This window comes from Cetorhinus maximus, chromosome 8 (assembly GCF_964194155.1).
Source record: "Cetorhinus maximus chromosome 8, sCetMax3.hap1.1, whole genome shotgun sequence".
In the NCBI taxonomy this organism is placed as follows: Eukaryota; Metazoa; Chordata; class Chondrichthyes; order Lamniformes; family Cetorhinidae; genus Cetorhinus; species Cetorhinus maximus.
This window is the reverse complement of record NC_135886.1, coordinates 19674850-19700094: the sequence shown is the minus strand read 5'-3', so window position 1 is coordinate 19700094 and position 25245 is coordinate 19674850. Positions and strand designations below refer to the sequence as shown.

The 25245-nt window shown below is 43.9% G+C and overlaps 1 protein-coding gene across 1 annotated transcript in view; it reads right to left on the bottom strand.

Annotated features, from left to right (window-relative positions):
* Positions 1-19000, bottom strand: part of lamb3 (laminin subunit beta 3) — a 53650-nt gene extending 34650 nt beyond the window's left edge. Inside the window, exons 1-3 of the mRNA XM_078546556.1 lie at positions 18856-19000; positions 15552-15715; positions 3586-3712 (exon numbers count right to left, since the gene is read on the bottom strand). Of these exons, the coding sequence (XP_078402682.1) occupies positions 3586-3712; positions 15552-15715; positions 18856-18880 (316 nt within the window). The 5' untranslated portion in view covers positions 18881-19000. The remainder of the gene's footprint in view (positions 1-3585; positions 3713-15551; positions 15716-18855) is intronic.
* Positions 19001-25245: the final 6245 nt, after the last annotated feature.

Sequence of the window (25245 nt, the reverse complement as noted above, 5' to 3'; positions counted from 1 at the left end):
AATCTCTTCTCATAGCCATAGTTTCCCAACCCTGCCCTCATAAAGACAGCCTTTTTCTGCCTCCATACCATCACCCACCTCTGCATTGCCTTAGTTTATCTGTTCTGAAACCTTCATCCATGCCTTTGTCACCTCCAGACTCAAATATTCCAATTGTGGCTTGGGGAGTATCCCACCCTTCACCTTACATAAACCAGCTCATCCAGAACTCTGCCGTAAGTATATTATCAGGTTTGTTCTCATTGGCCTAAATTGTTTTCCCAGCCCCCAAAGTCTCAAATTCAAACTCTTTATATTTGATTTTTTTATTCATTCATGGGATATGGACATCACTGGCAAGGTCAGCATTTATTGCTCAATCCTACATGTGCTTGAAAAGGTGGTGGGGAGCAGCCTTCTTGAACTGCTGCAGTCTATGTGGTAAAGGTACACCAACAGTGCTGTTAGATGGGAAGTTCCAGAATTTTGACCCAGGAACAAAATATATTTCCAGTCAATGAGGTGTGTAACTTGAAGGTGGTAGTCTTCTCAAGTGTCTGCTTATTTGTCCTTCTAGGTGATAAAGGTCATAGGTTTAGCAGCTGCTGTCTAGGAAGCCTTGGTGTTGATACACGTTACAGTCGTAGTGCTCCGGTGGTAGGGGGAGTGAAGGTTTAATGTGATGCATGGGATGCCAATCAAGCGTGCTGCTTTCTCCTGGATGGTGTCATGCCTCTTAAGTGTTGATGAAGCTGCAATAATCCAGGCAAATGGAAAGTTTTCCATCACACTCCTGACTTGTGCCTTGTAGATGATCGACATGCTTTGGCCACAGTCAAGGGGTGAGTTACTCATTTCAGAATACCTTGTCTTTGACATGCTTTTGTAGACACAGTTTTTATGTGCTTGGTCCAGTTAAGCTTCTGGTCAATGGTATCTCCCAGAATGTTGATGGTGGGGGATTTGGCCATATCAATGCCACTAAATGCCAAGGGGATTTGGTTAGACTGTCTCTTGTTGGAGATGGCCACTACCTAGAACTTATGTAGCATGTTACTTGCTAGTTATCAGCCCGAATGTTATCCAGGTCTTGCTGCACATGAACATGGATTGCTTAATTAACTAAGCAGTTGAAAATGGAACTATACAGTGCAATCACCAGCAAACATCCCCACTTCTGATTTTATGATGGACAGAAGGTCATTGATGTAGTAGCTGAAGATGGTTGGGCCTAGGACACTACCCTGAGGAACTGCTGCTGAGATCTCCTGGGCCTGAAATAATTAGTCTCCAACAATCACAACCATCTTCCTTTATGCTAGGCGTGACTCCTGATTCCAATTGACTTCAATTTTACTCAGGTTGCTTGATGCCACACTTGGTCAAACGCTGCCTTGATGTCAAGGGCAGTCACTCTCACCTCACTTATGGAATTTAGCTATTTTGTCCATTTTTGGACCAAGGCTGTAATGAGGTCTGGAGCTGAGTGGTCCTGAAGGAAGACAAATTAAGCATCGGTCAGCAGGTTATCGCTTGATAGCACTGTCGGTGACACCTTTCAACACTCTGCTGATGATTGAGAGTGTACTGTTGGGATGACGGGGCATGATTGGTCAGGTTGGATTTGCTTTTGTCTTATGCTTAAATCCCTTTGTGGTCCCACTGCTCCCTATTCCTATTTCTACAACATTCTCTAATTCTAAAGTTATGTGAGGAATCTGTGATTCTCCAACTCTAGCCTGATGGGGATACCGCAGTCCCTTCACCCCACAATTAGTGACTGTGCTTCAATAGTCTTGGCCCTATGCTCTGGAGTTCCCTTCCTAAACCCCTCCACCTCTCTCTCTCTTCCTGTAAGAACTCCCTTAAAACCCAACTCTTTGACCAAGGTTTTAGTCACCACTTCTAATATTTCCTTGAAAATCCATGAACTCTACATTCTCATAATATTCTTTAATATTGTTTGTGCTATTTCCATCATAGACCTCTCAGTTACGTTTTGAGTTAATTTAAATTTCAGTACTTATTTGCAGAACACTATTCTTTGATGCATTCCGTTTTTTGCTTTTCAGGAATCCATTTACTTTGCACACTAATCTTACCAGCCCCGCAGAGGCCTATTTGGAGGTGGGGTGGGGGTGAGGGGTGGGGTTAGTGGCATGGAAATTTGGAACACCGCACACTGAGTCGGTTCCATGGCATGTTCCCACCTCCAACAGGTGGGCTCCCTGCAGCAGTGGCTACCTGCCCATCTGCAGAGGGTAGTTGATCAAGGTGTGCAAAGAGCAATTAGCCCTTAATTGTGCGCAGCAATGTGATCTGATAAGAGGTGTAAGGGCCCTGTGCACTGTCTGGTGTCCAGCAGCACATCGGAGGCAGTATATGATGAAAGGTCAGAGGCTACTGTCCATGCCGCTGTAGTGAAGCCACAAGGCTGAAATTGGCACAGCTGCAGCTAAAAGGATTCCAAAGCTTTCCCCCTCCCGCTGTTGGCCATAACAGCTCTGGTCTTTCATTTTTAATAAGCCCTTAGAAGCCATTCAGCAGTGCCTCCATTTGGAAGCATCTTCGTGCTTTCCCTCTGCACCAGCAACGCCCACCTCTCCCATTGAGGCTGTCGGATGAAGTCCTGTGGACCCTCCCATTGGGCCTCCCCACCCGCTGTCCTTAATTGGATGGCAAATGGGAGGTGGCCTGAAAATTTCCAGAGCTGATAAAATTTCAACCAATGAATCCCACATTTGGAGATTTCTTGCTGTTGACCCATCAATTTATTCATTGATTTGTCTGCCCAGCTAACTTGACCCAGATTTCTTCTTATCTCACTGAACTTTACCTTTTCCAGTCAAGTTCAATTATTATTTTTTTTCTAGTTGAGTGTGATGCTCCTGGGGGTGCTGTGAAAGGTGCTGGCAATTTGCTACAATTATTTAGGCGAGGCCAGAGGACCATTTTCTCTCAATCCATGAGCCTCCTTCCCCAGATGCTGGGATCATTCCCTGCAGCCATTTCCCATCTGCAAACCAGCCCAAAATAATTTCTGGCCCATTCTGTATATATCTGCTCAGATGCACTAGCTATTGAACTCACTGTGGGTCAGAGAATTGATGAAGCTCAAACAATAAGAGTGAGCAGATTTCAAAAGTCAGTCAGCTTTTGTATTCCAAAATAATAAGCTGTAAATTAGCAGCCCTATATTCCCCACTGTTAGGGCTATCAGGCCATTCCACAGGGAAATCTTAATGGCTATTCAGTTTCCAAGATAGTCTGTCCTGCATGTATTTATATTAAAACGAGTGCAATGACATAACTTATAATAGATGCAATGGGATCTTATGTTACAGTATAGGGAAACCTACGCTTAATATCTGGAAGCTGAACTAACAACTCTGACCTTAGAGTTAATAAATTGTCTGCTACAGTCCAGGCGTTGGAGTAATGCTGGGCTATTCCAAGAATTGCACCCACTTCAAAAATATCTTATTCTGATTCTGCTTCTAACATGATCATTTTGGTGGGAGCAGGTCAATATAGGAATATAATTCCATGCAAACGTGGAGCTTTATTTTACTGTGCTCCTTACATGAAATTAAATGCTAATCTTACCATTTTTTGATTGCCACCAGCTCCTCAATGCACTTGAAGAAGCCACATTCTTAATTCGATGGCTGTTTGTGAAATATACAGGATTGTATTCATTTCTAGAGTCACAGATACAGCACTGCAGTAACTCCTGAGGCACAAAGTAAAAGTCATTTCAGCTGATTATTTCACTTTTTATAAGGTAGTTTGTTGTTCCCTACAGCTAATAAAAAAGACATATATTTTATTCATTTTCTATCTCCTTCAGCTAATGTGGTGTTGGCACAGAATTGCTGTAATTCATGAACCATTAGTGCTCTAAAGTAAACAAGAATTGGCTTGTACTTTCAACCTAATAATTCATTTAATACAGGAATGCTGCAATAGTCAATGATGGCTTTGCGCACAGGATATTTGAAGTAGTTAATTGTTCCTATTCTATATTCTTATTGGGGTGAGACTGTTAATGTTCAGAAACCAACATTTTTACTGCCTCTAAGAGTTTTTATGGAAAACTCTGACACTTGAGCAACATATCATCAACAAGAATGTGGGATCTCCAATTATTCCAAATCACTTGCCCCAAACCTGATAAAGGGTGCTCTTTTTAAATATATCCGCATGGCTCCAAAATGTGTTTCTTGTATCTGTGAAACACAATTATGGCTCACATAGAATTTTTGCAAAGTAACTATATGTTCTCCCTCTGTGCATTGCTATCTTGTTGTGGTGGAGAGGCTTGTGCACTCTGAGCATCCCTTGAGAGATGCCGTTGGGAGTTCCTTGCTTCTGGTAGGGTCATCCCTAGCGGCAAGATCGAGGGTGGGGGGGGGGGGGGGGAGGTGTAGGTGCCAGGCAAGGTACAGTCCCAAAATTGCTCAATGGTAGAACAGGTGAAGGAAGGCTGTGCATCTCACCAGCTGCAAAGTTGGAGGAAGGCTGCAACAGCAGGGTGACCCCAGTCATCGTGGCTCAACGCATCACCGAAATCTGGCCACCAACCCATCAAGATGATGTGGACAATGACGACATCCCAAAGTCAGGTGCAGGCTTCTACTATGGTCCATTTGCCAAGTGCTGTGGTGATGAAGATTTGGCGACAGGGTCAGGGCTGTGAACCTGGGAGTCACTAGTCAAGAATCTGCACACAGGTCACAGATGCATAGAGGTCGTTGGATACCTGTGTTCAGAAAGAGGTGCCCTTAGGCAGCAGCATCTGTGACTGAGCAGCCCTCTTGAGGATACCCTCCGCTCATCCCATATGGGAAGGGGGCTAGAAAAGGTTCCCTAAAGATAGGTCGGGGAACCACAATCTGCTGGATCACCATCTTTGTGGTCAAAGAAGGGAAAAAAAGAAGCAACTGTCAGATCTCAGTGGAATCATTCCATTGTAATACTTATGAAATTTCCAACTTTGGTTTTTCCACTGTTCATCTTTTAAGAGCATTCATGGTGTTTTCTTGATAATAAATTCCCACAAGTGGGTGATTAAGATGGTGTGTGGCTTGTTGGTGATTAAAAGCTCTTTCCACCACATTGTTGATGTTTGTGTGAAGGTGGATGAGGCAATAATTGGTTGGGTTACATTGTCTTGCTTTTCATGGATTTATACTTGGTCAATTTTCCCCATTGCTGGGTGGATGCTACTGCTGGCTTAGCTACACTGGAATACCTCTGTGGAGGCTAGTTTTGGTGTGCAAGTATTCACCATTATAAAAAGTAATTTGCCAGAGTTCATACTTTTCACTGTGTCCAGCGCACTAAATCGCTTCTTAATGTCATGTGGAATGAATCAAAGCATCCCGACGCTGGCATCTGTGGTGGTGGAGACCTCAAGAGTAGGTCAGATAGGATCATCCACTCGGCATATTTGAATGGTGATGATCACAAACCACTCAGCTCTCTTACTTGCATTTATATGCTAGACTCTAGCATGGTTGAGGGTGGGGGTGCTCATGAAGCCCCCACCTCTCATTATTTGCCTGATTATACAGCAGTATGGTTAACTAGAAGTGGTGCAGTCAGAGATCTGATCTATAAATGACCAGATTTCTTGCATTTAATTTAACAATATGATTTTGAACTTACTAACTCTGATTTGATAGTCCAGTACCCTACCCAGTGCCACCCTACCCAGTAGAATCACAGAGAACGAGGGGTCTGCTTTATATTATTTAACAGTTCATCTATCTTGGGGGCTATTTTCCTTCATACTACAAAGTTTAAACTTCGATAATATTAACCTATAGTTTATCACTTCTAAATTTGGCATGCTGCATCTCCATTGCACATGTGTCCCTTTTGAAGTGTAGCAATCAAAATCACATACAACACAATGTAGCAACATAGGCCTCGGCACAATCTTTTGTCCAAACATAATTTAGAATTTAATTCACTGTATCCCAAATTCCAGGATTGAAAATGTTTCCTACTTCTATTTTCTCTGAATTTCAGTTTTGATCTGATTGCTGAACAATCCTGAGTGCGCTAATAGCTACAGTAACGAACAATTTAAGATAATCAGTCCAGCTCATAATGTGGCTGATTTGCACTTGCTAGAAACAACACACATTCATTCTCAGGGACCCATTCTCCGCAAACAAAAGGAAAAAGCTCAAGCCTTATGCCTTTTTTTGAATTACCCGGGATCTTGGGGAACCTATAGCTCCCCGCTGCATTCTCCGTGGCAATCCCTCGGCCAATCAGAGTCGACTTTCCAAACAATCAGCACCTTTTCTCCTGTAGTGTAAATGATGGTGATCGTTTGAAATTTGGCATTCTTGTGTTTGTTCTGATAAGTGCAAGACAAAGGGGAGGATTTTCTCCCCGTCGGGGGTGCTGAGCGGGACCTCCTCTTGAACCGCCCGTGATCGGCTGCACGCATGAACACGAAAGAGCGCAGAAATCTCCCTAAGGCACGGAGCTGCCTCAGGGAGTTTAATTTTTTTTTTAAATAAAGAGAAAAAAAAAATATTTCAGACATGTCCCCTCATGTGACAGTGTCACATTTTAATGAAAAAATGTATTTGATTTATAACTCCTTCATGAAACCTCATCCCGTCCGTGGGTGAGGTTTCAAGATAAATGCAAAGGCCACCTGGTCTCGTCGCCTGCCCGCCAACCTTAAGGTTGGAAGGGCAGATCCGTTAATTATTTGAATTTAGTTTTTAAGTGGCCTTAACAGGCCTTTGACAATTCGGCAGGCGCGCAGACGACTCCGGTGCACGCCTGCCGAACTGAAGATCGGAATGATGCGCAGTGACATCGGGACGCACGCCCGACATCACTACGCGTCATTTTATGTGTTGGCGAGTGGGACCCGCCTCCGCTCGCCGGCCAGAAGATTCGGGCCAAAAGGTTTCTGCAACATGTCTCTCTTTTCAGCATTATTCCATTTCAGTTTTTCTGACTGCATAGGCAAAAATTCCAGACAGCAATTTCAGCCAACTTTTCCAGACAGCTATGGTGAAATATGTTGAATAAAGTTTAACCTTTGTCCCATAAAGTCACCGGCGAGGTCATTGAAACCTGCCACTGTATTTGACTTGCTTCCAATTAGAGTGTTAGTCCCACTGAAATCTATTTGTTCATTTTCCATTAAGCAACTTCGCCATGGAGGCAGTAGACTTGAGTGCATCAGACATGTAGTTTTGATGCTCAACTCATCTCATGCAATCCAATAAGTACACTCCATAAAGCTCTTATGTTTAATTGTAGTTGCTGTGATCCAGTAGAAAGTTGGCTACAGAGGCAGCAGCAGGATAGGAAAACTCCATAACTTTGGAATTTTAAAAAATTATTCATTTACAGGGTGTGGACATCACTGGCTAGGTCAGCATTTATTGCTCATCCCTAATTTCCCTTGAGAAGGTGGCGGTGAGCTGCTTTCTTGAACCACTGCAGTTCCTGTGGTGTAGGTACACCCACAGTGCTGTTAGGGAGAGAGTTCCAGGATTTTGACCCAGCGACAGTGAAGAAACGGCGATATATTTCCAAGTCAGGATGGTGAGTGGCTTGGAGAGGAACTTCCACGTGGTGGTGTTCCCATGTATCTGCTGCCCTTGCCTTTCTAAATGGTTGCGATAGTGGAATGATGGTAGTTTTATTTCTTGAGGCCTTAAAGAATCCTGCCATGGCTGGTGATGAAATTTGAGTTTAATAAAAATCTGGAATTGAAAGTCTGCTGATGACCATCTGGTTCACTAATGTCCTTTAGGAAAGGAAATCTGCTGTCCTTACCTGGACTGGTGGTCTGGCCTACATGTGACTCCAGACCCACAGCAATGTGGTTGGCTCTTAAATGCCCTCTGAACAAGGGCAATTAGGGATGGGCAATAAATGCTGGCCTTGCCAGTGATGCCCACATCCAATGAATAAAAAAAAAGTAGCTATTTGTCACACAGAGTTCATGGTAACAGCATAGCTCCAGCAACCTCAGTCCATTTTTTTTTCATTTTGCCAATTCCCTGGGTCCCTTTGCACATTGGCCAAGTTGTGTGGCCATTAACTACCCTTGTGTTGAAGTCTCCTGGTGCTAGGTGGCAGCTTCAAGTGTCTCATAGAATTGATCCTGGACATCTGGGGTGGAGGTCAGTGTAGGGGCACAGATGCTCACGATGTTAAATGGGACCATGCTTGTTGACAAGTGAAGGGTAAGAAGTCTCTCTGAGCCTTCTGTCGGTGTACAATCATCGCAAGTAAGAGTATTTTTTTACTACAAAACCCACTCCATACTCGCATGTTGCCCCTTGGTTTTTCCCCTGCCAGAAGAAAGTGTAGTGTTTCTCTTTAAGAGATCCACTTTGACTGAGACTAGGGTCTTGCAGTGCAGCAATGCCCACATTGAACCTTGTAAATTCTTTGTCGATCACAGCGTGTGTCATCAACCTGCAGAAGGTCGTCAGTAAGGCCTTACATTCCAGCTTGCAACGCGAAAGACTGGTGTCTTTTTTTTCATTCATTCACAAGATGTGGGCTTCACTGGCTAGGCCAACATTTATTGTCCATCTCTAGTTGCTCTTCAGAAGGTGGTGGTGAGCTGCCTTCTTGAACTGCTGCAGTCCATGTGATGTAGGTACACCCACAGTGCTGTTAGGGATGGAGTTCCAGGATCTTGACCCAGTGACAGTGAAGGAACGGCGATATATTTCCAAGTCAGGATGGTGAGTGTTTTGGAGGGGAACTTCCTGTGCTGGTGCTCCCATCTATCTGCTGTCTTTGTCCTTCTAGATGGTAGTGGTCTTGGGCTTGGAAGGTGCTGTTGAAGGAGCCTTGTTGAGTTTGTCTTGGCTGGTGCGTAGATTAGCAACACGCCTGTCGACAGATGACCTTCCAAGCTCCAAGCACCAATTGAAGCAAGCAGGCCAAGATGGGACAGCACCTAACCAACAGGGAGCTGCCCAGCTTGGGGAGGGTGGTAGCTATCCAATGAGACGTGATAATCTCTCCCACCTTCAGAAGTAACCCCTGGTGCTTGTGCTCTATGGCAATTGAGTGAGACATTATAACTGTTAACTGTTGCTTCCTGTGTTGTACCAACATATACATGAAGCTGGAGTGTCCTCTCTAGAGGCAATTATGGGCCCCACCTTCACTGAGGCCTAAAGTACTCCACAACTACAGTACCCTATTCACTGCTTTCAGTATTACTACATCAACTTTGACTGGTTACAGATGAATCACATGACTAACATATAAAAATTATGGCAAAGTGATTACTGATCTTATGAATACCCCATGTCAGTGAGCTGTCCATTTTTCTATTGGTGAATATGAATGGGCAGACAATTGTGGGCCATGCCTTCACTGATTTCCTGATGCACTAATCAGTGAGTGAAGTTCTGGTAGTCCATTCAAGAATAATTAGCAGAAATAAAAAGCCCCCAAAATCTGCAAGACTTCCATTGCACTCCCTCCAACAAGTTTGCTGTAGTTGAAGTTGATGGCTTAAAAACTGGCTTTGGTGTCTGCGACTAAGTTCTGTGAGGACCTGATCAGGGCAGAAATCCTGTCCACCTCAAACATGATCCCTAACATCAGAGGAGGAATGGCTAAGAGAGTGGGCACTGAAAGGACAGGTGTGTGAAAGAAGTTATGCCACCTGGCTGATGGACATGAAGCCCACCCTCAGGATTCGGTCCTGACCTAGATGCATGAAGAAAAAGTAGCACATTAGTGGGTGACCCGGGCTCCTCTGCACATGGGGTCAAGATTTCCAAAAGCAAAATTCTTCATACCAGCACAGATAGGAAATGACTGCAAATAACTATGACTTGTGTTTATAAAGAGCCTATCATGCCATAAAAATTTCCTCAACATTTCACAGGAACATTATAAGAGGCCACATAAGGCAATATTAGGTCAGATGGCCAAAAGCTTGTCAAATAGCTAGGTTTTAAAAAGCAACTTAAAGAAGGAAAGAGAGGCAGAGAGGCAAAGAGTTGTAGGGAGGGTATTCCAGAGCGTGAGGCGGAGTCCACTGGAGGCACAGCCTCAAATGGTGGAGCAATTAAAATCAGAAATCCTCAAGAATTAGATGAGTGCAGATATTTTGGAGGGGCGTGTGGCTGGAAGAGATTACAAAGATGGAAAGGAGGGCCAAATTACTGCCCCCCTCCTGCTACAGCAGGCTCTCGAGATATGCCCATAATGGTAGAGGTGTCCATCAATGATATTGAAAACAGAGAACATCTACCTGACCATGCACACATTTCTGGTTCAATCCAAGGATTTGTACTGGGATCAATGGCCTTCAGATTATCAGGGCCCAAATCTCAGAGAATGCTGATTATGGTAACATGGAAAATGGAACGATAACATTTATAAAGTTTCAATCTCCTTTGATGACATTTCCCTAGATCAGTGTAGGTGCTACATCACAATTTCAGATGGTGTTTTCTTGACAATAATTTCCCACAAGCGAGAGAGCAATGCCTCCACCAGCAGTCTTTTGGATTGTCAAAGAGGAGGGCATTTCCTTTTGCCTGTTGACTTCAGTATTTCCTTGGTGCAAAAATAATTTCACCAAAACAGATCACAATGGGCGAAATCATCCCAGAATTGTACTAAGTGCAGTAGCAAGTGTGAAAACAATGTTGTACCCACCAGCCGTAGTGGCAGCTTTTCACGCTGTATCATTCACTTCCTGTCTTGTTAATTATGTAGCCACAGGAAACATGCTGCCTCACTGGTGGGCAGTCTCTGAATCGCCCACCACGCCATTATCGCACCATTTCCTCACTCCAGGTGACATATCTAAACTGCAGTCGCGCACACAGTTCTCAATGCTTGCAGCCCAGGACTGCTCCACTGAAGACATGGCCCTGGAAGCCAAGGAGAGTTCAGTGACCCTTCACTGGAATGCCTTTTACAGACCCACCATGATGTCCTCCACCCCCACTCTGGCAGCAGGAGGTCCAGCAATGTCACCACTATGGTTTGGCGGTGGCAGTGGTGATCAGTACCAATGCCAAAAATACCAAAGAAGAGGTTGGCCATCCAGTGCAGTAAGAGGAAGAATGATCTCATCTGTGCCATCAGGTTAAGGCAACCATCTCATCGCTCTAAACCCACACATTCACAAGGCCATCACACATTCAATAGCATCTCACTCACTGCCAGCTCAAGGGACATCACCACTCACTCTATCATACACACCCTCACATCTCCAGCTGGCCTCATCTCCTCTGGAGACTGCTTCCTCAGCCCTCACCATCTTGAGGCCACTTGCACAGATCAACATGTGCCTGCGCACACACCCTGGGATACCCCCTTCCTCAGTACAGTTCTCACCTTGCAGCCTCTACTCTTGCCTGTGGCCTCTTCTCCCTCTTCCCCAAACAAGCCCTAGCCCTGCAGCTATCAAAAAGCCACCTCTGCCTTATGGCTAGTCCGGTAGGCAAGTCTTGCCCTTGAGCCCCCATTAAAGTGATGTGATGCTGCCTGTGAAGCCTGGCACTGATGACTGCGAAGCTGCCTGAAGCAAGATAGGCAAATAAACCTCGAAGCCCCAAGCAAAGTGCAGCTCGCCAGGTGCGCACTGCTCGTGTACAGCACGCCAGGTGCGCACTGCTCGTGTGCAGCTCGCCAGGTGCGCACTGCTCGTGTGCAGCACGCCAGGTGCGCACTGCTCGTGTGCAGCTGGCCAGGTGCGCACTGCTCGTGTGCAGCTGGCCAGGTGCGCACTGCTCGTGTGCAGCTGGCCAGGTGCGCACTGCTCGTGTGCAGCTGGCCAGGTGCGCACTGCTCGTGTGCAGCTGGCCAGGTGCGCACTGCTCGTGTGCAGCTGGCCAGGTGCGCACTGCTCGTGTGCAGCTGGCCAGGTGCGCACTGCTCGTGTGCAGCTGGCCAGGTGCGCACTGCTCGTGTGCAGCTGGCCAGGTGCGCACTGCTCGTGTGCAGCTGGCCAGGTGCGCACTGCTCGTGTGCAGCTGGCCAGGTGCGCACTGCTCGTGTGCAGCTGGCCAGGTGCGCACTGCTCGTGTGCAGCTGGCCAGGTGCGCACTGCTCGTGTGCAGCTGGCCAGGTGCGCACTGCTCGTGTGCAGCTGGCCAGGTGCGCACTGCTCGTGTGCAGCTGGCCAGGTGCGCACTGCTCGTGTGCAGCTGGCCAGGTGCGCACTGCTCGTGTGCAGCTGGCCAGGTGCGCACTGCTCGTGTGCAGCTGGCCAGGTGCGCACTGCTCGTGTGCAGCTGGCCAGGTGCGCACTGCTCGTGTGCAGCTGGCCAGGTGCGCACTGCTCGTGTGCAGCTGGCCAGGTGCGCACTGCTCGTGTGCAGCTGGCCAGGTGCGCACTGCTCGTGTGCAGCTGGCCAGGTGCGCACTGCTCGTGTGCAGCTGGCCAGGTGCGCACTGCTCGTGTACAGCTGGCCAGGTGCGCACTGCTCGTGTACAGCTGGCCAGGTGCGCACTGCTCGTGTACAGCTGACCAGGTGCGCACTGCTCGTGTACAGCTGGCCAGGTGCTCACTGCTCGTGTACAGCACGCCAGGTGCGCACTGCTCGTGTACAGCTGGCCAGGTGCGCACTGCTCGTGTACAGCTGGCCAGGTGCGCACTGCTCGTGTACAGCTGGCCAGGTGCGCACTGCTCGTGTACAGCTGGCCAGGTGCTCACTGCTCGTGTACAGCTGGCCAGGTGCGCACTGCTCGTGTACAGCACGCCAGGTGCGCACTGCTCGTGTACAGCTGGCCAGGTGCGCACTGCTCGTGTACAGCACGCCAGGTGCGCACTGCTCGTGTACAGCACGCTGACGTGCCCAAATGATTCAACATAGGGGGATGATTCTGGCGAGCAGGTCTTATAATGATATGCGAAAGTATTGAAATTAGATTCCCTACGTGCGGCAACGGGAAACGCAGCTCGCCATTGACGGGTGGAGAGGATGATTGCAAACTGGTTTTACGATGACATGAAACCAATTTTTGCGATCTCCCGATATTTTCTGCCTCGGCCTACTATGCCGCCTGCCGCAACCGGAAGTGGGTGATTCCACCCAAACACTTTTCATTTTTAAAAAAATATCATTTGCATTTCAATCAACTTATTTGAGGTACTTGACTGAACAATTTACTAACACAAGAGATACTTAAAAGACACCAATTTCTTTAATTTTTTTTCCATGTCACATCTCTCACCATTTATATATAAATCAAAGTCAGCAAGAGTGATGAGAAAACACAGTGGTCTGATTTAATCCACAGGGTTCCTGGTGCCAGACTATTAACTTGTATAACGATGCTAGCATTTTAATATGAGCTGTCTTCAGCTGCTAACGAGCTGTGTCCAAATCTAACAATATATCACTTGCAACACAGAAGCAGGACATTGGAGATATTTATTCCCTCCAAAGGTGCTACTTTGAAATATATATTGTATTCTTTTATGTATCCTGCTTTGGGAGCGGTTTAGTCATTAGGGTTCTAGTATAACCTATTGCATAATTTTGGACTTTGATAGCACCATGTTCAATCTGGCTGGATTGTTTCCTATGGAATGCTCATGTACATAGTCACTGATCAAAAGGGCAATTTTCCTGTTGCTGCAATCCAATTTTACAGAAAGTGGGCAAATCTTGGGTCTGAATCCTGTGCCAACATTTCAGCAACTGTTGCAATTTTTCTTCAAGTGAACTTGTAGAAGGAATTCTCTATCAGAATGTGTATATGTGTCCTCAAATTTTCTAGGCATCTAACAAACACTGCTGGTCTAGTTGTGTCGGGCATTGCAATGGGATTCTTTCTTTTTGACATAGTAATTATATATAAAATATTATACACAGCTACTCCTCTCAACTCAAAAGTTACTTCATATAAATTATCCAATCATCTACAATAAATTCAGCACCAAATACCCGCTTCGCCATGCTATTGTCATTGTTTAATTAACATTATTGAATTTTTGGACACATTTGGATTTGTTTATAAATTATGCAGGGTTGTTGCCTAAATTTAAATCAATAGGGGACCAGCTGGTTAATGTGCAGTTGCAAAGTTATTCAAAAAGATTGTATCAGGTAATTTACATGTATCCAGTTTTCAATAATATTGAATAATATTGAATAACTGGATACATGTAAATTACCTAATACATTTTTATTCTTATTAACAATTTTTTCAAAACATCTGTAGTACAGAGTGTTATTCTAGCATTAAGTTTGATTTAAATAATACACAGGGAACTCAGGTCAACACTTCAGGGTTTAAAATAAAATTGCCCATAGTTACAATTACACAAGAAACTACTGTATTCATGTTTTCAGCAACACTCCAGAACAGCAACCTATACTCCTCCTAACTATAGCAACAAGACTATAACTAACTGGATATTTTTAAATGCTCAAATGCTTATGTTAAATAATTGCGATTTTGCAACTGCTTATGTTCTATTGCAGAAATGATATGACTGCACAGTCCTGAATGGGTTAAACTCTTGCTAGTGAGCACATTATAAAATGAAACATGCCTTTGGGCAAACAGAACTGAGACCCACCCTTGCTGATTCAATTGAAAGCCATGCTCAACTGTCTGCATTTACTTCCTTCAATATACTACAGAGTTAAAAAAAAATGGGCCGGGCAATAATTAGGTCAGAGAAACCCAACAAAGATATTGGGGTACAGCTTAAAAGGCATCCAGGCTGGCTCAAAGTGGGATAATAACCCACAGTAAGTCAGACTGATAAGCATCACAGAACTCTCATCACTGCCCAGTTCAGCATGATGTACATGGTGCCTATTCCAATGAAGGAACCACAAAGAGTACATATATATTTATGGACTGAGGCAACTGTATTTTAAAAAAAATACTTCTTGAGTTTTTGCATGAAATCTATCAAATGTGTATGGCCAGATATTCAGTCTGCTTTAGTTTTATATTTTAAAATAATTCTCTCAAACATAGAAATAGCTTAAATTTGACAAAATCACTTCTCTAGCAAAACCTTGCATATACTTTGCTATTTTGTTACATTGAACATTTCTTCCACCCAAGATAGTGGTTGCTGCTTAACAGCATGTTAGAAGGTGGAACACCATTTAAATCAAATTCTACTTTTCAGTTTCCATCAGAATTTTGTCAAGTATTGGGGTAAAATGCTGGAAAGTGCATATGTTTTATTTAAATTATACAGGAAATATAAAGCTAAAATAGCCCCTTCAATATCCGGGATATATTCCAAAGTACTACCCCATAGGTGTATTTGTGAATCAACTTAAATCTTGCATATTACACCGGGTTAATTTTCAGGTCAGACATGCCCTAGAGATTCCCTCAAGGGCTTAGCAGTGAATCCTTGTCAAGACAAAAACAATTTTTTGAAACGTAGAAACAGTATATATTTGAAAAAAATGAATTTCTTTCATGGTAAAATTGGCCACTTGGTAGCCAGATTAATTAATGATCAACAAGGATGTTTAAAATGTGACACCACTTAATCATAGTACATACTAGCCAATAACCCAGAAACAAGTTATTACTATATTAATGTTACTGACCCGTCCATAGTATGTCCTTGGGCTGCAGTATCTCTCAGATGCAGAAAGACCACATGTAGATGAGGCTTGTAGTTTATCCATCCGACCTATGACAAGATCTCCTGGCGTGGGGTAGCATGCTTGCTGAGAGCAATCTGTCTGTGCTGTGACATAACTGGCAAATACTGAAAACATAGTGACAGTTAAACTACAGAAAAAGCTCCACTAGGATCATATTCAAGCAACGTTAGTAAACGTTGAATAAATAAGAAGTAAGTACTTTGCATAACCTTTATTAGTAGGAAATGGCTTAGAAGGATAAAAACGGTGCAATGCATGTTCTGCATACTTGTAGAAAGAGTCCTATACATTTAGGCACCATGCTGAGGGAGAATAAAGGGTCCTGAGTGTTTTCTGCCCTCTATTGCTGGCCTAAGTGGCCAATTTCCACATGGAGTATTGGAAAGTTGGAGGCATTATAGCCATATCCAGTCCCGTTCTGAAGAAGAGTCACATTGGATTTGAAACGTTGGCTGAAATTTTCCAGCCCCTCATCTCTTGAGGGACCTGGCACTAAGTGTTTGTCAACGAGGGACACCCCTGGTGGGCTACTAGCAAACCCAACAGGGTTTTCTGGGTGGCCTTCGTGAGGCACAGGAAGCCCTGCAAATCGGATTGGCTAACTAATAGAAGAAAGAAAGTTGGGATAGGGCAGCATTTTCAGGATGGCAACCTGTAACTAGTGGAGTGCCACAGGGATCAGTGCTAGGGCCACAATTATTTACAATATATATTACTGACTTGGATGAGGGAAGTGAATGTACTATCGCCAAGTTTGTGGATGACACAAAAATAGATGGGAAGGCAAGTGGTGAGGATGACACAGTCTACAGAGGGATATAGACAGGTTAAGTGAGTGGGCAAAGGCTTGGCAGATGGAATATAATATGGGAAAATGTGAGGTTCTGCACTTTGGCAGGAAGAATAGAGGAGCTGAATATTATTCAAATGGTGAAAGACCGCAGAAAGCTGCAGCACAAATGGATTTGGAGGTCCCTGTGCATGAATCACAAAAAGCTAGCATACAAGTTCAGCAGGTAATAGGGAAGGCAAATGGAATGCTGGCCTTTATTTCAAAGGGAATGGAGTATAAAAATAGGGAAGTCTTGCTAAAACTATACACGGCACTAGTTAGACCACACCTAGAATAGTGTGAACGGTTTTGGTCCCCTTATCTAAGGAAAAATATACTGGAATTGGAGGCAGTCCAGAGAAGGTTCATTAGGTTGCTCCTGGGTATGGAGGGATTTTCTTATGAGGAGAGGTTGAGTAGGTTGGGCCTGTGCTCATTGGAGTTTAGAAGAATGAGAGGTGACCTTATTGAAACGTGTAAGATTCTTAGGGGGCTTGGCAGGGTAGATGCTGAGAGGTTGTTTCCTTTGTGGGAGAGTCTAGGACCAGAGGGCATAACTTCAGAGTAAGGGGTCCCCCATTTAAGACAGAGGTGAGGAGGAATTTCTTCCCTGAGGGTAGTGAATCTGTGGAATTCTTTAGCACAGGGGGCTGTAGAGGCTGGGTCATTAAGTATATTCAAGGCTGAGATAGACAGATATTTAATCAGTAAGGGATTCAAGGGTTATGGGGAAAAGGCAGGAAAGTGGAGTTGAGGGTTATCAGATCAGCCATGATCTCATTGAATGGCGGAGCAGACTCGATGGGCTGAATGGCCTACTTCTGCTCCTACATCCTATGGTCTCATGGTCTCATGACGGCGAGATCTTCTGGTCCTGCTGATGTGAACAGGGATTTGGATGGCTCAGCTGCCCATCATGGGGAAGGGGCTGGGGGTGGTGGTGCGGGCTAGAAAATTTCATCCATTAACTCTGTTTCTCTCCCCACAGCTGCTGCCAGACCTGCTGAGATTTTCCAGCATTTTCCATTTATATTCCAAGTTCCCCTAGGGTGGACTGAAGAACAGCAAAATAACAAAAACGCGGTAAAAATAGCCAAAATTTAGTTGAAGGCTGCAGTGTTTATGGCCCACTAGAGATGCTTTCAAAAGTAAATATGGTCCTTCAGTTGCCCAATGACATTATTGAAGGTTCTAGTCACCTAGAGATACTTTTGGGAGGTTTTACTGCTGTATTCAAGAATGTTAAGTTTCAGCCTAGTAGCTTTGCCTTAATGCCAACTTTTTCATTTTGCATCAGGTTCATATTTCTCATGTTCAAGTTCACATTTGTATTTGTGATCCATAATATCTGGAAACTAATTTTTAAAATATTCATTCATGGGAGACAACATTGCTAGCAAGGTGAGCTTATTTCAAAATTATTTCAAATCCTTAATTGCCCTTGAAGGTGGTAGTGAGTTGTCTTCTTGATCTCCTGTCATCCATTTGGTGACAGTACTCTCCCGGTAATGTAAGTGAGGGAGTTCCATGATGTTGATCCAGTAATGACAAAGGAAGGGCAACGTATTTCCAAATCAGGATTAGCGCATGACTCGGAGGGGGTCTTAGAGGTGGTAGCGTACCCACAAGCCTGCTGACCTTGTTCTTCTAGATTGGCCGGCAGCTCCTGAGGGCAGGATGTCCTTCCATTTGGGGGCGGCCTTATTTAAAGTCGGTCAGTTTGGAACTGACTTTCCTTCCGGCAGTGGGGGGGATGGCATGACCAGTATGCCCATCCCCACCCACCCCTTAAAATCCAGCCCCATGTCACCATATTTTAACCAATGCAGTCTCAGAGCGATAGACCTTACACTCATTGGCTGGTGCCACACATACAGATAAGGTTGGATGGAATTAGTTATCTTTGTCTTTGTTTATCATATCAATTCTTCAAAAATTACCACTTTTCAAAAGTTAACTACTTCTCAGGAATATCCAATTAACCTAATAATGATAGCAAAAAATAACATTAGTGTTGTTGACTGGCTGACAACTATACTTAAGCTTCCCTTTAGTAACAATGTCAACAGTTATAACACACCTATAAGAAAATTGCACTAAAAATATACTTACAGCAGAAGTATTGATAAAGATTTGTGTGTGGCTACCTCAATCATTTACTGTTAGGAAACATGCCCAAACCAGCCGCCAGTAATATGCATGCATGATGCTCTGTTTGGAATGTTTTAAGTCCTTAATCTTAAAATACATGTATTAATCCTTTTCAATGATAAATCAGCTCCCGACACTTATTCGTTTTCAAAACAAAGCATGAAAAGATTATAGATAAGCACATCGGTGATAGGTTTGCTCACTGACACATTTAATTATGCATCTATTTTTATGTTCAATTTCATGGTTTTCAAAACTCACCTAGACTTAGGAACAACGGAAACATCTTCACCTTGGAAGGGAGCCTCTTAAAATTGTCAACCTATAAGGATAAAGATAAATACAATCCAATATTTCGAAAGAAGCAACCTTAACTTTCCACTGATATTTGATAAGCCACTTTCAATTATATGAAGATGTTTTTAACATATTCAACCTATTGTAAATCAAATCAAAATTCAATGGCATCAGGAATCAAGCTCAAGATTTAAAGTTCTGAGTTGTTAGCCTTTACTGATTTTTGTGGCCTTTCAGTCTGAGGAGATCATGTAACCGAAAAATGATCAATGTTCTTATTCAGTTCAGTAGATTTATTAAGGTGAGTTGACAGTAATTCCTATGGAAATACTTCTACTCAATATCCAAATTTGCCAGAAACTACTTCACACTAATTCTGAAAGTTTTATTGCAAACATTATCAATAGTATAATCTCTTTAATTTTACATTAAACTTTCCCCCGACTTGGTGTTCTTACCTGTCTAAGGTTCCGTCTCTACCTCTGAATGTGGGAGTTTCTCTTTTAAACTCACCTAGGAGTGTCTTAGGTTGTGTGAGCCTGTGGGTGATGAAGGAATGTCTCAGGATTACTCATACACACACCCATTGGCAGCAATATCCTGCTGTATTACTGCACACAATTACAAACTCTTACTGATCTTTTAGTCTTTATCTAAAATATTAATTAGGTTCTATCTTGTGTGTTTTCATTCAAATTTGTGATTAAATAAGTTAAATATTTTTAAATATTTGCATTTTCATTGTAATTCATTAAGGCTTCCTATCATATTTTCTCACCAATACTTTAAAATAACTCCAAAACATAAAAGTCTAGAAATCTTGCAGCACTCTGTGATAACTTTCGTAACCACATGGCCTTGATGAAAAACTTTTAAGCAAAGACATATATTTTGCAAAGTTTTCTTTTTCAGACTGGTATGAGAGAGATAGATAAATATTATTCACAATTAATGAAAGCTATTCCATCAAGAATAGAGTGAAGGGTAGGTCCTTGACAGCCTGGTGATCAATGTTGGATAACATAGATAGCTCGGTCTTAAATGATGACCTGGAGTTGCTAAATCTAACAAGTGTGAATCTGGTTGGCAAACACGATGCTCATTTTGATGGTTCAACAATTGGGACTAACTACTGTATATCCTCTTGAAGTGGCAAGCTTACATATACTGTATTAATAAATCATCAGCCTGATATATTTGGCCCAAGAAGCTGGACCTGATGAACACCTATTTATAAATAAAGATTTAGATAAAGAGCAGACTATCCCCACTTCAATGCAAACTGCGCAAACCAGATTTTCTCTCTGAGAAAGTAGTCTCAGATAATTTTTTTAAAATTGATACAATTCTGCCACAGTACACATTCCTAAAAAAAAGCAGTAAACATCCTTATGACCTAAACAGGATGGATCTGGGTTCTGTCGCAATTTCATTGTCTGTGGTCACCTGTTTAGAATAATGATCAGTTATGATAATGTTACTCAGTAATTTCTAATTTAGATTCTCAAGAGTGAAATTAGGGTCTACCCTTGGTTCTAGAGCAGGCATTCTAATAAGCTATAGGTGTTTGGCTAAATTTTATAAGGCACCGTGCTGCTGCTGAGGCCTCACAAACGCCCATAGCATACTGGAAAATCACAGGTATTGTGCCAAATTTACCTCAGCGAGTTTACAATCAATGTTTTCATAAATGTGTTTAAATTCAGAGAAAAATACCTTGTCTCTAACACCTTTAAATAAAATTATTATTTTTAAGGAAAACCATGGCAATCTACGTATTGGTTCCCAATAAACTCATTTCAGTATGTTGAAGATTTGTTTTTTGACTACATCACTGAAATGATTCACCTGGAGCTTTCCAAGCAACCTGTCTAGACAATCTCCTTGGGTGGGTTCAGGTTGAACAACCTTTTGCTCATAAAAAAAAAAGAAACCACCGCCCTGCTATTACAGCCCAATGAGATAATCTTATAGGTGTTACAACTTGTCTGGGGAAAGTTACTGCAAAGGCCTGAGGAGACAATTGAGTATATTCATAATCTGATCCTCTAGCTCCTGAAAAGGACAACCCATGTATCAAAATGCATCAGTTTGTAACTGGTGAATCCAATAAATGGGAACCGGACATAAGAGATTAAAAGTACTGTGGAGGAAGGATGCACAACCTATTTCTTTGAATGCAGAGGAAAAGAATTACATAGAAATCACAATGTAGCAATGTGTTCTTTTTGGCCTGCATTTCTGTGTGTATTCTATCAGCCTTTTCCTGTACGCTGCCCCATTGAAACACCCATCAGTGTTTTGCTGTTGCAGCCAGCTCGGACTACTGCCATCCATGCCATGATATGCATTCTGCAGCTGGACCTTCCAGGCCAAAGCTGTCAAAGCAATTCCCGAAGGCCATCTGCAGTACTCATCCACTGAAGGTCACCAGTCGGTCACCAACCATTCTGCAGCCACTGGGGAAAGCACTGCGCTAGAAACACGAGGACAGGCCAAGGCACATGAAAGATAGGCACTAAGGGAACACACAGGGTGATTATTGATTTTTGTATCTGGAGGAGATGGGGAGGCGGTGGTGTAGTGGTAATGTAATGGACAAGTAATCCAGAGGCCCAGACTAATGCCCAGGGAACGCGAGTTCAAATCCCACCACGGCAGCTGGTTCATTTTGATTTAAATTGAAAACTAGCCTCAATAATAGTGACCATGAATTGACTGTCATAGGAACCCATCTGGTTCACTAATGCCTGTTCCTGCCTGGTTTGGTTTGACCTACATGTGACTCCAGATCCACAGCAATGTGGTTGACAGCCTGAAGAGGCCTAGCAAGCCACTCAGTTATATCAAACTGCTACAAAATCAAAAAGGAATGAACCTGGACTAACCACCCTGCATCGACCTGGGTACCACTACTGATTGAGCTGGCCAAGTCCTAAAGGACATAGATGCTAGACTGGGTCTGTAGCAGATTGTGAAAGAACCAACAAGAGATAAAAGCCTAACTGAACTCGTCCTTGCAAATCTACGTGTCACAGATGCATCTGCCCATGCCAGTATTTGTAGAAGTAACCGCCTCACCATCCTTGTGGAGATGAATTCACATCTTCAGATTGATGATACCCTCCATCGTGTTGTGTGGAACTACCACTGTGCTAAGTCGGATAGATTGCAAACAGATTTAGCAACTCAGGACTGGGCATCCATGACACGCTGTGGGCAGCAGATTTGTATTCAACCACAATCTGTAACCTCATGGCCTGGTAAATCGCTGATTCTGCCATTACCACCAAGCCAGGGGATCAACCTTGGTTCAATGAAGAGTGCAGTAAGGCATGGGAGGAGCCGCAACAGGCTCATCTAAAAATGATGTGTGAACCTCAAAAGGCTACAACACATGACTACTTACATGACAAACAGTGTAAGCAGCATGCAATAGACAGAGTTAAGCGATTCTCCAGCCAATAGATCAGATATAAGCTCTGCAGTCCTGCCACATCCAGTCGTGAATGGTGGTGGACAATTAAACAACTCATTGGAGGAGGAGGTTCCACAAATATCCCCATGCTCAATGATGGAGGAGCCCAACACGGCAGTTCAAAAGACAAGGCTGAAGCATTTGCAACAATCTTTGGCCAGAAGTAGATGATCCATCTTGGCTTCCTCCGGAGGCCCCCAGCATCACAGATGCCAGTCTTCGGTCGATTCGATTCACTCCACATGATATCAAGAAACAGTTGAAGGCCCTGGATACTGCACAGGCTTTGGGCCCTGACTGCACTCCGGCAATAGTACTGAAGACTTGTGCTCCAGAACTAACCGCATCCCCAGCCAAGCTGTTCCAGTACAGCTACAACACAGGCATCTACCTGGCAATGTGGAAAATTGCCCAGGTATGTTCTGTACACAAAAAGAAGGAAAAATACAACCTGACCAATTACCGCCTCATCTAGCTACTCTCCATCATCAGTAAAGTGATGGAAGGGGTCATTGACAGTGCTATCAAGCGGCACTTACTCATCAATAACCTGCTCACTGATGCTTAGTTTGGATTCCACCAGGGCCACTCAGCACCTGACCTTATTACAGCCTTGGTCCAAACATGGAGAAAAGAGCTGAACTCCAGAGGTGAGGTGAGAATGACTGTCCTTATATCAAGGCAGCATTGACTGGGTTTGACATCAAGGAGCCCTAGCAAAACTGGAGTCAATGGAAATCAGGGGGAAAACTCTCCGCTGGTTGGAATCATACATAGCACAAAGGAAGATGGTTGTGGTTGTTGGAGGTCAATCATCTTAGTTGCAGGACATCGTTGCTTGTGCTCCTCAGGATAGTGTCCTAGGCCCAACCATCTTCAGCTGCTTCACCAATGGCCTTCCTTCCATCATAAGGTCAGAAGTAGGGATGTTTGCTGATGATTGCACAATGTTCAGCACCATTCACAACTCCTCAGATACTGAAGCAGTCATGCCCATATGCAGCAAAACATGGACAGCATGCAGGCTTGGACAAGTAACATTTGTGCCACACAAGTGCCAGACAATAACCATCTCCAACAAGAGAGAGAATCCAACCATCTTCCCTTGACATTCAAAGGCATTGCCATTGCTGAATCATCCATTATCAGCATCCTGGGGTTACCATTGACCAGAAACTGAACTGGACCAGCCATATAAATACTGTGGCTACAAGAGCTGGGAATTTTATGATTGATTAACTTACCTCCTGACTCCCCAAAGCCTGCCACCATCTATAAGGGACAAGTCAGGAGTGTGATGGAGTACTTTACATTTGCCTAGATGACTGCAACTCCAACAACACATAAGAAGCTCAACACCAACCAGGACAAAGCAATCCATTTGATTCACACTCAATCCGCCACCTTAAACATTCACTCTCTTCACCACCACTTGTAAATAGTTAAGAGTCAATCACATTGCTGTGGGTCTGGAGTCACATGTAGGCTAAACCAGGTAAGGACAGCAGATTTCCTTCCTGAAAGGACATCAGTGAATCAGATGGGTTTTACCAACAATCGATGATAATCTCAGAAATGATGATTATGAAACTATCTTTCAATTCCAGATTTCTTTTTAAGAGATTGAGTTTTTATTGATTAATTGTATTTATATTCCACCAATTGCCATGGTGGGATTTGAACCCATATCCCCAGACCATTAGCCTGGCCCAGTGACATTGCCATCAAACCTATATGTCCCCTCCATCTTCTCAAGGGCAATTAGGAATGAGCAATAAATCCTGGTCTAGCTAGTGACACCCACATCCCTTGAATTAACAAATATGGCATGATTTCATTTATAAATTTGGTTTGGAGTGTTTATTTTGTGGCAGCTTTCATTTTTTCACTATGGCCAAACAGACACTGTGATGGTGAGAGACAGAGGGAAGGTAAGGTGTGGGACAATTGGTGAATGAGGAATTGGGGTTACAGTTACTGGTATTGCACTTGGATGAGTCCTTCATATACAAGGCCTGGGCAGAAAGGGGCTTTTTATAGGTTGTCTCCTCTCTTCCTCCTCCTTTTCATGCTCCTGCTCCTCAGCTCCTTGACATATAGTATACCTGGTGATAAGGACTATGCACTCATGATGACGTGGTTGTACAGCATACACAAGACCACCACAACCCTGGACATCCAGCCTGCTGAGTACTGCAGCACTCCTCCATAGTGGTCTAGGCAGCAGAAGCATTGTCTCAACATGCCAACGATCCCCATCCTGCCTGCTTTCACCTTTATCTAGGGATCCATCGACGATCCTCAAAGTAGGCCCCACTGTAGTACTGGCCTACTCTCCTGATGGTGCTGGCAGTACTAGAGAGCTGCTGGCTTCTGATTGGCTGGAGCTCTCAGGGGCTGGATTTCTACTCTACTGGGGACATAATTGGGCAGGAGGCCCAACACTGCCCTGCTAAGTGCCTGATTGAAATGTAATAGCATTTTGTGTGGCAGTAGGGCTTTCATTGCTTTTATGCTGCGCACATATATAGAGTCATCAGCCATCCTGTCAGTGGATAGCCCTTGTCGCCCAGTGGCCACCCCTGGATTTTCCATGCTGGAGACTCAGTGACCTCCCTTCTGCAAACATGAACAACAAACTGTGAGATCTTGTAAATGTCTCCTGCTTGTCGCCATGGTCAACTTCACAATTGCTATCAATGCAGTTTTTGTTGTGCTTTGAGGTTTCAGTTGTGGCAGATTTCAGTGAGGATGCATAGACATCTTACACATTGGCCGAATTTAATGTGGGTGACAGAGGTTTCACCACAGTTGGAGAACCGGCAGGAGTCCCGGGTCACTTTTCTCTTGGAGGCCCAATTCTACTACGTTTCAAT